This window comes from Callorhinchus milii, unplaced genomic scaffold, assembly GCF_018977255.1.
Source record: "Callorhinchus milii isolate IMCB2004 unplaced genomic scaffold, IMCB_Cmil_1.0 Scaffold8, whole genome shotgun sequence".
In the NCBI taxonomy this organism is placed as follows: domain Eukaryota; kingdom Metazoa; phylum Chordata; class Chondrichthyes; order Chimaeriformes; family Callorhinchidae; genus Callorhinchus; species Callorhinchus milii.
Genome location: NW_024704749.1, coordinates 4549140 through 4564871, shown reverse-complemented (window position 1 = coordinate 4564871; position 15732 = coordinate 4549140). Strand labels below are relative to the sequence as shown.

Genomic DNA, 15732 nt, shown 5'->3' with positions numbered 1-15732 from the left:
AATATATGCTGTGAAGTGCTTTGAGACGTCTCAATGACTTGATAAGACTCTATATCAAATGCAAGGATTATTATTATTATCGGCAAGTATTCTGCCATGCCTTGTATTTACCATTTTGGTCCGTAGATAACAATATTTTTAAACACTTCTTTATCACTGGTGATATATAGCATACTATTATTTTATTCGCAATAATTATTTGCGCCTGTTGATTTTGCTTATTTTAGTGCTCGGATTTTATTGTGTGTAGCCATATAGAAATGTTATTGTGTGTAGCCATACAGGAGAAACTATAGTGAGCCAAAGGCTTAAAGCCCATGTGTGGAATGGAATTATCTCTGATTCCTTAAGTATATTGCCTAATTTAGTAAAATGTAGCTTAGAGGCTTAATGGAACTGTTTCATCCTACACATCAAGGCTGCAAGGCTAAAGGGAATAAGTTTAAAGCTATGAAGGGCAAGTGGAGAACAAACACTGGGGAAGTATTTCCTCGATAATTAATAATATATTATTATTAAGTATTTCCTCCCACAGAGGGTCCTGGAGCAGGTTACTGGGAAGGTTGGCTGAGGCTGGGCACTGGATAATAATATAATAATAATCCTTGTATTTGATATAGTGCCTGGTCACATCTTTGAGCTGTCTCAAAGCGCTTCATGAAATATATTCTAAAGTGAATCGACCGTGTATTTTGTGGGCGGCCTGGTTAAGAGGTGGCTTGATAATGTAAAGGAAAGACGCCAGTTTGGTAGACATTGTGCCGGAACTTCTCTTTCGGCACTGTTCTGCATTTAAAAAAAGGACATAAGTTGGTTAGGGTTTAACACACGAACAAAAAAACACGATTGTTTTTGAGAAATAATATGACAAATAATGTCACAACAACAGCAACTTGTGCGTGTGTGTGTGTATATATATATATACTCACAGCATCCTTCACGTAGAATAATGTCTCATGGCGCTTCAGGGAGCCGTGATGGGATGCTGAACGAGGGAGAAAGGTTGATACCCACAGTCAATCCACTCGACGGTCAGTCAGCACTTTGGGACGCCTCGACCGCCTGACAAGGCGCTGCCTCAAGTGCAAAGCGTCAGCCGCTCGCGCGCAGGTAACTCAGCTCACCCCACCTTTCAGCTCTCGGCTCCCGTCGCCTGCTGTTCGCCCGACGTTAAGCTACCCCCCCCCCCCCCCACCCCCGCCCCACCCCCACTCCCGGGGGGGACGCTACCCCACGTGAGGGGCGCTGTGCAAATGCAAGTTGTTGTTGCTGTCGTCGTCGTCGTCGTTGTGGTGGTGGTGGTGGTGGCCTCGTGTCATGTCAGCTGAGCCGCCACCGCCCGACGCCGGCCACGCGCAGCAGGTCAGGCAGCATCTACGGAGAGAGGAGAGCGCGGGAACGTTTCAGGTCAATGGCCTTTCATCAGACGCCTGAGTGGGGTCGGGGGTGGGGTTGGGGGGGGGGGGGAGATGCTGCTGTTGCCAAGGCAAGTCGGGCCCGTGTTGGTTGCTATGGAGTGGGAGGGCGGGGCGGGGGGGGGGGGCGTTGACCGGGTGATGACGAGCCGTCCGTGCGTGCACTCACGTGACGTGCGACGTATGACGCGCGATGTTTTTTTCCGTCCTCCTTCCCCGCCACCACGCCACCCTTCGAAAGGCATTGTGGTCTTCGTAGTTCCGCAACCTTCGTCCCGTTCCCTCTCCCCCCCACCCCCGGCCTGACGTCACGCGCCCGACTACAACTCCCACAAGGCGTGGCGTTGCCCTCTTTTGCGCACGCGCGCGAGAGAGTGAGGAGGTGGGGAAAAGGCGGCCAAGATGGCGGCGCCCAGCGATTCCGACTCTGACGGCGCCGAGGAGCTGTCGAGGCTGAAGGAGGCGGCCTGGGACTTTGGGCGCTTCACTGCTCCGGGTCACAGCGGTAGGTGGAGGCTGCGGCCTCGGGTCAGATTCTGCTCGAGCGCCTGGGCCCGAGGCCGCAGCCTCACAGCAGCGCGGCCTGGAACCCCTCACACTCTCACACCGCCTCATCGTGTTGTGCCGCAGCGGCCATTGGCCTCGCCGACCCCTCCAGTACCATCCCCCCACCACCAAGTGACCATCCATCCGACTATCCCCTCTCACCCTTCTCACTATAAAGCGGGGGGTTTCCTTGCAGTTGAATTGGCTCCAAGGTGACGTGTTTGGCAACGGAATGTCGGAATCGAGCCCCCCCCCCCCCCCCCCCCCCGTGGTGGTCTCTGTAGCACAGGAGGGTCCGCAGGATACCAGGGCGCTCACCGCTGATGGCGGCCTGGCCCGGCTCATCGGCATTGGAAAGGGCAGAGCAGTCACTGGGAGGGCAGGGAATCCTCCCGCTCAGTTCCTGTCCACCCTGCAAGCCTAACGGGTAGGGTGGTCCTAACGGGTAGGGTGGTCCTAACGGGTAGGGTGGTCCTAACGGGTAGGGTGGTCCTAACGGGTAGGGTGGTCCTAACGGGTAGGGTGGTCCTAGCTGGACGAGCAGTGGGAAAGCTTGCTGGACAGTGATATCGATGGCACATGCGGTTTTAGCTGGTTAGACTCCAGCAGTTACCCCAACTCTGGGTAGCCAAGCCTTGGCTCTATCCAACCTGCGTCCGGAATTAGGTAAATGGGATGCATCCAGGAGAGTGCCTGGAATTCTCAGTTTGGTTTGGATGCCGTTAAGCACGGTGATGGGTTTCTGCATGTGTCAGACACCCGGCTGACCAAAAAGAAAAGTCGCTCAATAAAATACTCATTAAAAAAAATACTGTGTTGTTTACACAACATGTTCTTATCATTCACAGTGATGAGAGAAGCTTATATTTCAGTCAACCAAACGTTAATCTGCTTCCAGGCTCTCATCGTTGAATGAACGTGAACTGTGTGCAACCACTTTTCATTCTAAACACTGGTTTAAAAAATTATTCTTTTAATCGAGATTTGTGTTGTGACTAATTTCTTTGTATAGCTACTGAAACTTGTGTGTGTTTTGAAGCATTATTACAGTACTGAGGAGCTTAAAAGTTTCCATAAAAATATACTTTGTCCAAGTATTTACTTTAGAAAAAAATCTGTTTCCTCTGTATGATTCTGTACCCTGTATGATTATTAAAAGGTTGTTTCTTGAACATTTGTTGTTATTGCAGAAGGGACCAAGAAAAATGAGAATCATAAACCAACATCAAAACGGCCAAGTTTCAGGTATGTGTTAAAGTTGTTAACATGTCGCTAACAAATAAAACCATTCTGAAGGTTCACAATGCAGGATTTTTTTTCCCCCTTGGAGATTCTTCATTCATGTTCATGTTTTATTTTGGATTTAGACTCCTTGACTGACTGAAATATAAGCTTCTCTCATCACTGTGAATGTTAGAACATGTTGTGTAAGCAACACAGTATTTTTTTTAATGTGCACTGTAAGAAGTGAAGCATTGAAATTTAGGGCATAATTGAGTGGCATTGGCGGACAGCAGCAGTGATGTTAGATAAGTAGAGCATGAGCCAAATGATGATTTGGGGGTTCCGTTGTCTTGCCAAGAGGAGCACAGAGTTTAAGAGCAAAGATCTCAATTGTAAGCCTGGATTTGGCAAGACTTGTATCTATAGGCAACACTAATTATTTCATTATGGCTCAGTATCTATTCACTTACAGTCAATTTTAGAATATCTTTTGTCCTCACTTACAGGCAAAAAGCAGATGATCACGAACACGATGGGAATGAGTTGCAAACGACTCCAGAATTCCGGTCTCACGTTGCAAAAAAGCTGGGTGCTTTGTTGGACAGGTATGGAGAGCGCTCATTCTTAAGCTGTGTTTGTAAGCTGTATGCAAATGTCTCTCCATTAATCCATTAATTAATTTAAACTATTTGTACTTGCAAAATATTGCTAACAACATGTTTAAGTATTTCCTTCCTTTCAAATGGAAGAAATATTCTAATAATAATCCTTACACTTGGTTTAGTGCCTTTCATGTAGGGAGGATGCCTCAAAGCGCTTCACAGGATATACTGTAAAATGCAATGACTGGTTTTATTTTTAGTTCACCATAGCAGTGTCCCACAAACGGCCATGAAACGAATGACCAATTTTTGGGGGGGATTGTTGGCCAGGGCAACCGGCAGAAACTCCCTGTGTGTTTTGTAGGTGAAAATTATTTAAACATCTTAAATAAACTGAACCCTAATAGTATGTTTAAAATGGTCAAAAAGGGGACACGGGTTTAAACTCAGAAGAGAGAACGTGATAAGCCAGTTTAGATTTCACTATTTTACAGAGAGATGTTGAATAGACTACTTAAGTGATGTCCAATTATCTCAGTGAATTCAGAAGGGAATTGGATAGCTATTTGGCAAATAATTCAATTGAAGGGAATGATGCGAGGAAGAGTAGTGTCGGAATTTTATTACTCTTTTAAAAATTTTAAATTAAATAAATGGACCATAAAGGTCCTTCCCTACCTCTCTGACCTGCTTACACCCGACTCCCCACTCCTCTACCCGCTCAACTGTCCCTGGCCTTCTGCACATCCCTCATCCCCTCCATTCCCTCATCCCCTCCACTCCCCTCATCAATGGCCGTGCTATCAGCTTCTTCGCCCGAAACTCTAGAACACTGCCTCAATCCCTCCACCTCCTTGCCTGTCAACTCCCCCCTCTCCCCGGCTCGTCGTCAGGCTTCGCACTGTTAAGCGCGTTCCAAGACGCTACCCCGCGTGAAGGGCACTGTGTAAATGCAAGTTGTTGGTTTCTGGTTCTGTTCGTTCCTACGTTCCTAACCATTACTTTTTACAACTGTGCTCACTAAGCAATCCCTTAACTGTTGAGTGAGCTTATTTGAAGATGAATACTGTACCCAACAACAACAACAACAACTTGCATTTATATAACGCGTCCCTCACTCAGGGTAGCTTGTATCGCAGGGATTGAAAACTACTCCCATCTTTGGGAACCAGTTTTATGTGTTGCGGTTGGACATGTAGAAAATGTCAATGTAAAATCCTCTTGATTTCGAAGCCAGTAGAGGGTGCCAGAGCATAACAAAATTCACTTGGAGCACGTCACCAAAGAAACCAGCTACTGCAGCAGATGATAGGAACCATGTTTATACTGTCTGACCTTACTCATTGTCATGTGGTGCATTCTCTAACCTTTGTCCTGCGAGATCTGGATATCCAATTTGAAGAGCGAGTAGAAATTGGTGAGAGGCGAGCAAAGAACTTTCAGTTGAATTGACTGTATATTTTGCTCACAAAATATACAGTCGATTCACTTTGCAGTATATTCTGCGAAGGGCTTTGAGACGTCGCGAAGATGTGATAAAGCGCTATACCAAATGCAAGGATTATTATTAAATGTGCAGCCAATTAAATTTGATATAGTTCGTAGGTAGGTTGAGCAGTATGTGCATGCGACCGCCAGGAAGGTGGAGGCGAACTAGATGGACCTCGGTCTTTTATCGTCTAGCATTTCTTATGTTCTTAAGTAAATTTGATCTCTGGGCATACGCTTAAGGAGGGGAACTGAGTATACAAAGACAAACGAGCAAAGAATGTGAGGAGAAGAAAATGGATAATTGTATTAAGTCCAAAAGCTGATGCTGTTTTCTTACCATATTAAAAAAAGAAAATCCATTTCACTTCTCTGTGAAAACTCTTCCTCTTTGTCCCCCACCACCTCGTAAAAGTTTTTCACTGTTAAGATGTCAAGACCAGTACTCCATAAACCAAGGTAGACTCAGCCGAGCACGTTTGATAAATCATTGTTTGCGGTATTGCTATATAAATTTTTACTACCTCTTTATTGCTGTTTGTATGTGTGTGTGTTTTAACAACTTCTTTTTAATCTGTTCTTCTTTGTCCTCGTGATTTCTTTCATGGCTCGGTAGAAAACATCCTCCTGCAATAGGGAGACTGGAGGAGAGCTGCTACAGCAAGCCTCTCTGTGTTGCCTCTTGGCACCAACTAGCCATTTGGTCTAATCCTCCCAATATCTCTTCAGCAGTATTCTAACCCACACTCTGGGGTCCCAAGTCCTGACTCTTGCCAACCTGCTCCTAATATGTTCCAGAAATCGGTAAACATGCTGCATCTCTGGGGAGCGAATGCATATTTCCATCTCAGACACAGAATTTTGGTGGGGCACGTATGAGTGGAACTGTCAGTTTGGTTTGGATACTGGTGCGGTGATGGGTTTCCACAAGTGTTGCCTTGTACACTCCAGATAAGGACTTAGTGTTCCACCTCTGGATTGTCCTTGTGATATTGTGTTCAGCAGAGGTAACCGGATATAAGCAGCCAGCGTTTCAGTTGCAGTTACTGGTAAAGCAATACTACCCAAGAGAGAGGTTAAATTCATGACCTGTGGAATTATTAGAATCTGATCCTCTTTGGCATGTGAAGCACCCGAGCTACCAGCATGTGCTGGGCTTCTTAACCTGTAACTGCTCCACATTCCTAAAAAAACACTCGTTTTATTCTTCAGTATGATAACCGTAAAAGAACATGGTGGAGATGTTTCGCAGCAGCGGGAAGAAGATGGTGGTAAAGATGATGATGGTGAAGCAGGTAACTTTATTATGCTCGACTTCCTGGATTCACACATACTTTTACCTGAAGATATTATTATTATTAAGACGCTCCGTTCACAAATAACAACATGGCACTTTGATATTTGTTAACAAAAACCATGAATGCTTACTTTAACATTTAATCCAGAATGGCCTTTAAATTTCTATGGTTCTAAGACTCCCGCGTTCACACGCCTATAAATACACAGTCACTACACTTGACAGTGCATCCCGTGAAGCATTTTGAGACATTGAACGATATGATAAGGCAGTACAACAACTACAACTTGCATTTACATAGTGCCCCAGAGCTCTTGACAGTGGCGGAGCACGACTCTGAGCTGGGGAAGGGAGGGAGGTGACCGTAGGCACAGACAAATGGGAAGGTCTTTAGGCGCGACCTGAAAATGGGGGAAGGACGGGGCAAAGCGAAGGGATAGTGGACGAATGTTCCAGAGTTTCCTTGATGATTTCAGCCAAATTTCCTTTGGGTGAAATGCCAAATGTAAGGGTTTAATATAATGTAATATTTTTATTTATTCTTCAGGCTTTCGGTTGTTTTCCACATCTGTGCCAGGAGATCTTGAGAAGCCAGAAGACTCTGCTCTGGTGAAGTGGAAACCCCCTCCCAGTTCAAGGTAACCCAACAACAACTTACATTTACATAGCGCCCTTCACTCAGGGTAGCGTCCCAGAGCGCTTCACAATGGTGGAGTTTGACAACAAGCCAGGGGAGAGGAAGGGGAGACCGTAACCATTACCGTTAACCCGTGAACAACACTGGGTGTTGCATTGGTGACGATGCTTAACCTTCAGTAAATTCATAACGCGCACAAAATGGAAACTGATATACGGTACAGCAGACCTTCACGGCATCACAACTCTCATCCTCTCGGGATGACCATAGGAGCGATCAGAGCGGAAGGTCTTGCTTGAGGGGCGTGAGCTGAAGCTGAGGCAGGATAGTGTGAGGCGGAGCGATTGAGGGAGAATGTCACAGGCCAAGGCTATCAGCTCTTTCAGCCTTGCAATTAAGGGAGTCCAAGAAAGAAAATGTAAAGGAGAGGAATGAAATAAGAGCCATCATCAAAGTTTTTTTGTTCCCTCTGCCCCCACCTCGTTTGCTTGTTTTGAGCTGGGTTCCGGACTTCCTAGCTTTTAAGTGTCACAAAAGCAATGCTGGCTGCTGCCCCTGTGCAGGTTCAAGTCGTCTTCTATTGAGCTTCAAAGAGATATCCTCGAGGGAGTATAAAGATTGTGGCCAGAGTGGACCTCTGTGCCCGAGGGGCAAACAGAAGCAAAATGAAACGGGAGCCTTGAAGCTGATTTGAACTTCAAAGCCCAGTGGAATTAACAAAGCCTCAAGATTTCAAGCCTGTTGCGGCTCCACTGGGAGTATAAACGCAAACTGTAATTCTCTTTTGTATATAGTCGCCCTAACAGGATTTGCCCTGGTCACGGAGAGAGGCTGTTACCACTAGTTAATAGCCAATCCAACACTGTAACGTTATGAATTTTTATTGGTAGTTCTGAACCTTCGATATCAGACAGCTCCCGTCGACAACTGCACCTAAAGCAGCTGCCTAACTGGGGTGATATTCAATCTTTGCAAATAGATGATCTGCATTCTCTCACGGCCCTGCATCAATCCCGAAACCATTGAGGCGAATCCCCGAGAGGTGGCCTGTAGGAATTTACTGATTACATTTGTAATTATAATTCACCCGCACTGAGCACCGACCGGAGTAATTCAAGGTTTTTACAGCGTAAGTGAACAGACTTGTGCTCGAAGGCAAGGCTTTTCATCTTTCAGAATCCCCGTTGCTAAATCATTTTGCAAACCCAAGACCTTGAAAGTTTGCAGTTTCCTTTCACTTCTTTTCTTAGCGGATCGCTTTCTGGGGTGAGTAACAATAAACCCTCAAAATTTGGTCACTCAATCCACGGCTGCTCGTGGGACACTGCTGTGCGCAATTGGCTGCCATGTTTCGCTCACAAAATACACAGTCAATTCACCTTACAGTATATTCTGTGAAGCGCTTTGAGACATCTCAACGATGTGTTAAGACACTGTATCAAATGAAAGGATTATTATTATTAGCGGTCTATTATGTGCTGAGAACTAATACTGGATTTTGCATTGTGTAGCAAAAGATGCATGATAGACCCTATAGTTGTTAAGATTGACTATAAACAACTGAATTTAATGAGTGCTCGCAACCACCCGAGGACGATCGATAGGCCAAATAACCTCCTGTGCTGTAATTTCCATGATTCTTTGAATAACTTAAGGTGTTTGGGAGCCTGCCACTGTTAAGTGACTTATCCCTTCCCAAATAATAGAATAATAATAACCCTTGCATTTGACGTATGTAGAGCCTTTCACAACGGGAGGACGTCTCAAAGCATTTCACGAATATATATTAAATTGCAGTGACTGTGTATTTGTAGGCAAAGGTCACAATGACAATATGCCATCAGAGGTTACCAAGGAATGTTTCCTACTCTTTGCAGATTAAAAAAAAGTTAGCTGCCCCTACCCAGTCGCTGAGGAAAGTAGCACTAAGCAACACAGGGATCTACTATTTGTGGAGGACTAATATTAGACACCGTTCCATTACGTAACAAATGGTGCACGATTTGCTGTTGAGATTGACAATAAACAACTGAATGCTTGAGCATGCACCGATGCATACAGCTGTTGTGAAGTTGATCTGCGCGCTATTTAAAAGCTAAAAGAGGCAGTCTCTGCAACAGCAGGTCTGTGCAGCAGACTTCGTTACGGTCAGTGCCTTGGTTCTGCTACTCAATTGGGTCTCTGTGCAGCCAGAATACACATTGGATGTCCCTGCACGCTGAACTTTGACTGGTGATTATAGCAAAAGGGAACCAACAATTCCAATATCATTACTGCACTTAATTAAGTGTAAATAAGAAGTTCACTTAAACTGGTAGCACCTGCACTGTATGCGCCTGCCACATAGTATACCATCTCGAAGTGCATACAGAGATGGTTTTGAGTCAAATTTCACTCCCGTTTTCTTCATTGGGTGCCAGCCTGGCTCGGTTGGTAGCACTGTCAGCTCAGAGTCAGAGGGTTGTGAGTTCAAGCCCCACATCAGGACTTTGAGCTCGTATTGTAGTTCTTAATAATAATAATAATAATCCTTGCATTTGATATACCACCTTATCACGTCGTTCAGACGTCTCAAAGCGCTTCACAGAATATACTGTGAAGTGAATTGACTGTATATTTTGTGGGTGAAATATTTGGAGTGCGCTGCATTGTTAAAGGTGCCACCCTTCGGTTGAAACTTTAAACCAAGGTCATGTCCAGGTGGATGCCTCCGATTTTACGGCTTCCAACCAGCGTGTTGTCACGGCAGTTCCACTGTATTGCTAGAAGCAGAAACGGCACCGTTAACATGATGCCACCTCATTCTAGAGAGCAGGAGAGGCACTATGATCGTTGTGTGGCTGAGATATTCTATCACATCACTTTGATAATTTGAAAGCCGTACCAATGAGAGTCCTTCATCTCACTTATTACCTTGCTGTGTTACTCAGGCTCTGTACAACTCAATCCACTAAACATCAAACAAAGTCCACAAGCATTGAGTGGGCTGCAAATTACCTTTCAATTATTCCACAAATTAAGGTGGCCATAAAGATATTTACAGAGTATAAAGCATTAATCATTTGCTAAGCCTTTCAGAGTTGTGAAATGAAATGATAATGAAGTGTTTTGGATACACCCATTAGTCTCAGTGCTAATTATTACTCTCTCGAGCCCTTGGCTTTTAAGCACTTGTGCAAAATACTGAAACCGTGAAAGCTGCTCGAATCAGAGAAAGCAGAAAAGAGGAACCTTGTAGTCCTGTTCGTTTTAATGACCGATCTTAGATCACCAGCTGTCATGCACTCTGGGACTCCAACCTGTGTGAGAGGCGCTATGTAAATGCATGTTGTTGTAAATACATGTATCTTTGCAGAAGTAAAATTAGGGATTTTACATATTATCTATCACCATCTGTCCTCAACTAACCAGCAACACCAAACCTGCCTCAGCAAAACTTACAGGAAAGTCTATCAGAACCTTTCACTAAAGCAAACCAAGTTCTACAGATTGAGGTAATAAGCGGGATGATGGACTTTTGTTATTGGTTATCAAAGTACGATGTATAAATATAAGTTGCTGTTGTAGATTACATTTGTTTTGTCTTTTTGGCCATTCATTTCAGACTATATGAGAAAAATGGCCTCTTCCTGTGCCTCATCATTTTAATACCCACACCAGCTCCTCACTTGGATGGTTGTTGAGTAACATTTTAGGGGCCCTAAATTTTTAACCCAAAATAACTTTCAAGTATGCAGCACAATGATTTTACAAATGTGGCTGATGTAGACTACAGCAGTGATGTTAGATTCTAATGGATAGGTGGCAGTATACACTGCATTCACAGTCTGTGCATTGAGCTGATTTTCCTGCTAGATTTTTTTTTCCCCTTTGCCAGAAAAACCTCTGTAGGCTTTTCCACAAGAGAGATCTGTGGTAATAAGCTGTCGGTAATGCTGAAATGCAGTTAGATCGCCTATACTGGGCTCTGCTTGGGACGCTGCATTTTATTTCACCGAAATAAGGCCTGAGCCAACACATAATAATAATCCTTGCGTTTGATACAGCGCCTTATCACGTATACAAGACATCTCAAAGTACTTCGCACAATATACTATAAAGTGAATTGACTATATTTTGTGGGTGAAATAGTGCGCATGACATGGTGATGTATATCCTACTGATTGGATTGGGGGAAGATGGACGAATTAGGTTTGGTGAGAAGACCAGGTTTGGATATTGGGGGCCAAATGAATATTCTGGGAATTTTGCTCGATTTCTTTGAGAATTCAGGAAGCACCGAGATATATTTCCTTCCTCCTTTCCCATTCTCTATCCCAGGTGCTGGTGTTTGAGGTGACTTTTATAATGGGATTAACACTAGTTCTCTGTGGAAGAAAGAAGTGGGCTTTTTCTCATTCCATATTGGTTCGAGCCTTGCTTTGGCACTGTCGAAGCTGACGCACCAGTTCAGCACTGGGGGAGCTCTGCGTTGTCGGAGGTGCTGTGCTTTGGATTAAACATTAAACCCGTCTGCCTGTTCAGGTTTGAGATTAAAGATCTCACCGCACTACTCGAAAACAAGGGAGTTTCTCTTGCTGCGCTGACCAAAATTTGGTCATTCACTTTGTGGCTGTTTGGTAGGACATTGCTGAGCATTAATTAGTTGCCACGTTCACTTGCAAATAATAATAATATTAATAATCCTTGCATTTAATATAGTGCCTTATCACGTCTTCGAGACGTCTCAAAGCGCCTCACAGAATATACTGTAAAGTAAATTGACTGTATATTTTGTGGATAAGTACAGTTACTAAACTTTACAGTAAAAAAGCGCTTTGAGACATCTTGACGACTTGATCGGGAGCTATATCAAGCGCAAGGATTATTATTTCACGTTGACGGTTAATTGGTGTTGCGCTGTGAAAGGCTTTGGCGGCCTGTTTTTAATGTAAACGACCAGAGCTGAGTGGTTGTGATTTTCTCATTGCTAACCTCCTGCAGCCATCATACGGACAGATTGTAATTAGGAATCTTCACACTATATTAATAGCAGAGCCACTCGGGTCAGTGACAGAGCTTGAGATCACAAACCAGGTCACAGCTATTGGAATTTCATCGCTAGGCATTGAGTATAAAACGATTAGTTTCACTGAGGAGCTTTCACAGATGGCTCAGTTCAGGTCAATAATTTAACCTCCACCAGAGTTCAGAATGATCCACCGAGTTCACCTTGTGTCTCGCCTCGTATGCAGATATGGCACAAAGAAAAGATAAATTGGTCACTCAATCCGCGACTGTTTGTGGGGACGCTGCCGTGCGCAATTGGCCCCCGCGTTTTGCCCGCAAACTACACGGTCAATTCACTTTACAATATAACCTGTGAAGCGCTTTGAGACGTGCATTGCTATGGTATCGATCCTCTGACTCTGAATTGTGCCGTGTGTGACATTACAGTGATTCGGACAGCGAGTGGGAGCGACTGAAGGAAGCGGCAGTCTCGAGCAGCGACTTACTGAAGCAGAGCTCAGCTCTGCCCAGCGCCCAGCCGAGGGCAGAGTTTGAGGCGGGCACGGGGCAGCCCGAGGGCAAAACAAGGAAGAAACAAAAGAAAAAGAAGAAGAGGAAATCGGAGGGAGGGGATAATTTAGCCAATGGCAGCAGTGTTGAGCCAGTGACCGAGGAGCGCGATTCCGATTCCGTCTGGAATGGAAAACCACAGAAAAAGCACAGAAAAAATGGGCCTGAACAAAGCCAACGCCTCGATGGAGTTGGGCAACGACACTTCGAGGTGGCAGAGGCTGACCCGAGGGCAGCAGACATGCAGCCTTTTCACAAGAAAAAGTGTAAAAAGGTCAAGCGGAAAAGTAGCGACGAACACAGCTCTGAGAATTTCAAGCGGAACATAAAGAAACCTCACAAGTTGCCGGATAAGTCTTGACGGGGAGAGTGGTTTTGCAGCTCGTGGTTTTGAAAGAAACCCCGTCGATTTCTTCTCCCAAGTCTTTTTTTTTTCTCTCTCTCTCTCTCTGTCTCTTTCCCTTTTATTCCATATTTTTACCCCCAGGCCTCGGAGAAGCTAAGGAACGAGACAGTCCTTTAACCTAGTGGCTAGCCAGCTCGCCTCACAAGCGAGAGGTCCAGGGTTCGATTCCCGGGGCGGGGCGAAACCTCAGGCAAGTCTCCTCACTCCACGCGCCTCTGCTCACCTTGCAGCAAATAGGAAATCAGTTGTTAGTCGATTGGCGGATCATTTCCGGGGGTAGTAATCCCTTTGAATGACGTGACAAGGAGCTATATCAAATGGCAAGGATAATTATTATTATTATATAAGGAAGCGTCTGTTCTTGCCGTGCTGCCAGACCCGCCCGCCCGCCCTTGGGGAAATTGTCTTTGAAACAAGTTGACTCCTTAAGACAGGCGGCACGGCTGAGTCAGCTGAACTGTGTATAATAGACTGTCACTTGAGGGATTACTGACTGCGAAGTTCATTGTTTCATCCATCTCGTACTCACCTGCCTGAAATGATAAGAGGCCTCTTTCTTCATTGGTGTAGACTTCATTCGGTTTGATTTATGTTTGAAACGTAAACTGCGATTGCCTCCATTGTTTGACATTGCTCGTTCCTTTTCCCGGGAGGGGGGGGGGGGGGAATTCGAACAGATGTTTTGTCATTAATTTTTAATGCCGAAATTCCCGATGGGTGCCAACATTTTGAACCTGGGCGATTAAAATGCTGTAGCGATTTTTTTTTCTGGCAAACAAACTTAAACACAGTTTGAAAACAGCTTTCAGTAAATCTAATAACCATGGTTCAAATTCCTCTTCCCTGTCTGTGCTGTTTAAACACCATGTATGTGTGTGTGTGTGTGTATATATATGTATAAAATATAAAAATATATAAAACATTTCGCACCACAAAATACACAGTCACTCCACTTTACCATTTATTCTGTGATTTGCTTTGAGACACCTCAAAGACGTGAGAAAGCTGTATATCAAATGCAAGGATTATTAGTATTCATACTGAATATGTTCACCTACAAAACACATAAAGTACACACACTTTGCAATAAATCCCATGAAGCACTTTGAGACGTCCTCCCGACATGAAAGATGCTATACCAAATGCAAGGATTATTATTGTGTTATGAGGTACTGAGGAACGCTGCATTGTTGGAGATACTGTTCTTCAGATGGAAAATTGAACTCCAATCTGCCTGGTCTGATGGCTGAGTTAGGCATTATTTTGTGCATATTTTCTTCCCTTTATAGGCGCTACACTTTACAATAAATTCTGTGAAGCACTTTGTGACAGGTCGACCAAACGATGAGGTGCTTTATCAACTGCAAATTTATTATTATCTATTATTTTGAATAGATCAGTCTAGGTCAATATGTCTCCTTTGTCCAATTTTGCCCCCAAAAATTGGCCATGTATGTATGTGTGTGTGTGTTTGAGAGGGAGCGAGTGAGAAACACAGCAGGTGCAGTTGAACTGACTTGTTTGCATACATATAAGTCTCTACAGTTCACAATAACTTTTTTTAGCACTTTGAGACATTTCAACATATATGTGGGAGAAAGAGCGGGGGAGTGGGACTGATTGAACAGCTCTTCCAAAGAGCTGGCGCAGGTACGATGGGCCGAATGGCCTCCTCCTGTGCTGTAATATTCTATGATTCTATATCGAATGCAGTCTTATTAATAATTGCTACGGCACATCGATGGGTTCAGATGGCATCGAAAACCTCATTTGCTGCCTGAAAAACCACCGCGAGATGCTGTGTTTAATGTGCACAAAGCTCTTGCCATTTGATTGAAAATCATTCACCGTGATTCCCCTGAAGGAAGCATTTGTCCGCTGGATTGCATGACTTACACTTACGCAGTGATCTGGAGCTCTTGTTTCACTAAGCGAACATCACAGCATATTAACCAGGCCACATATCATTCACATCACATCAAAACACACTCACGTTTCTATTTTTGAACGGAAGTAGCCTCATAGATTATTATCGTCTTATTCTGGGGTACTGATGGAGCGCTACATTTTGGAGGTTACCTCCACATTGGAGGTACATTTTTTCCACCTCCGTCACATTGCCCGCCTCCGTCCTTACCCCACAACCAACGCAGCCAAAACCCTCCACCGGCAGCCGCGCTTTCAGCCACTACGCCCCGAAACTCTGGAACACTCTCCCTCTATCCCTCTGTCTTACTCCTTCCCTCCCCACTTTCAAATCCCGCCTAAAGACCTTCCTTTTTTGATCGGGCTTACGGCCACCTCCCACCCCTCCCTCTGCCCCTGACTCGGTGTCAGACTCCGCCACTGGCAACCTCTCTGGGACACTACCCCACGTGAAGGGAGCTGTGTAAGCGAAAGTTGTGGTCGATTGTGGTTAAGAGAGATGCCGTTGAGAATTTGCTACTTTTTTAACAAAAAACTTCTGTATTTAAAATGAAAAACGCCCATTACTGTACCAGCACTGCCAAGCCAGCGCCAGCAGATCAGCACACTGTATCCTATCTGACCTTGTGCAG

The 15732-nt window shown here is 44.7% G+C and overlaps 1 protein-coding gene across 1 annotated transcript; it reads left to right on the top strand.

The window, feature by feature from the left end:
• Nucleotides 1-1782: 1782 nt before the first annotated feature.
• cunh12orf43 (chromosome unknown C12orf43 homolog) lies at nucleotides 1783-13468 on the top strand. Its single transcript, XM_042337533.1, has 6 exons — nucleotides 1783-1920; nucleotides 3152-3206; nucleotides 3692-3790; nucleotides 6488-6570; nucleotides 7120-7210; nucleotides 12646-13468. Exons 1-6 carry the CDS (start codon nucleotides 1818-1820, stop codon nucleotides 13127-13129), a joined length of 915 nt encoding a protein of 304 aa, XP_042193467.1. The 5' UTR covers nucleotides 1783-1817; the 3' UTR covers nucleotides 13130-13468.
• Nucleotides 13469-15732: the final 2264 nt, after the last annotated feature.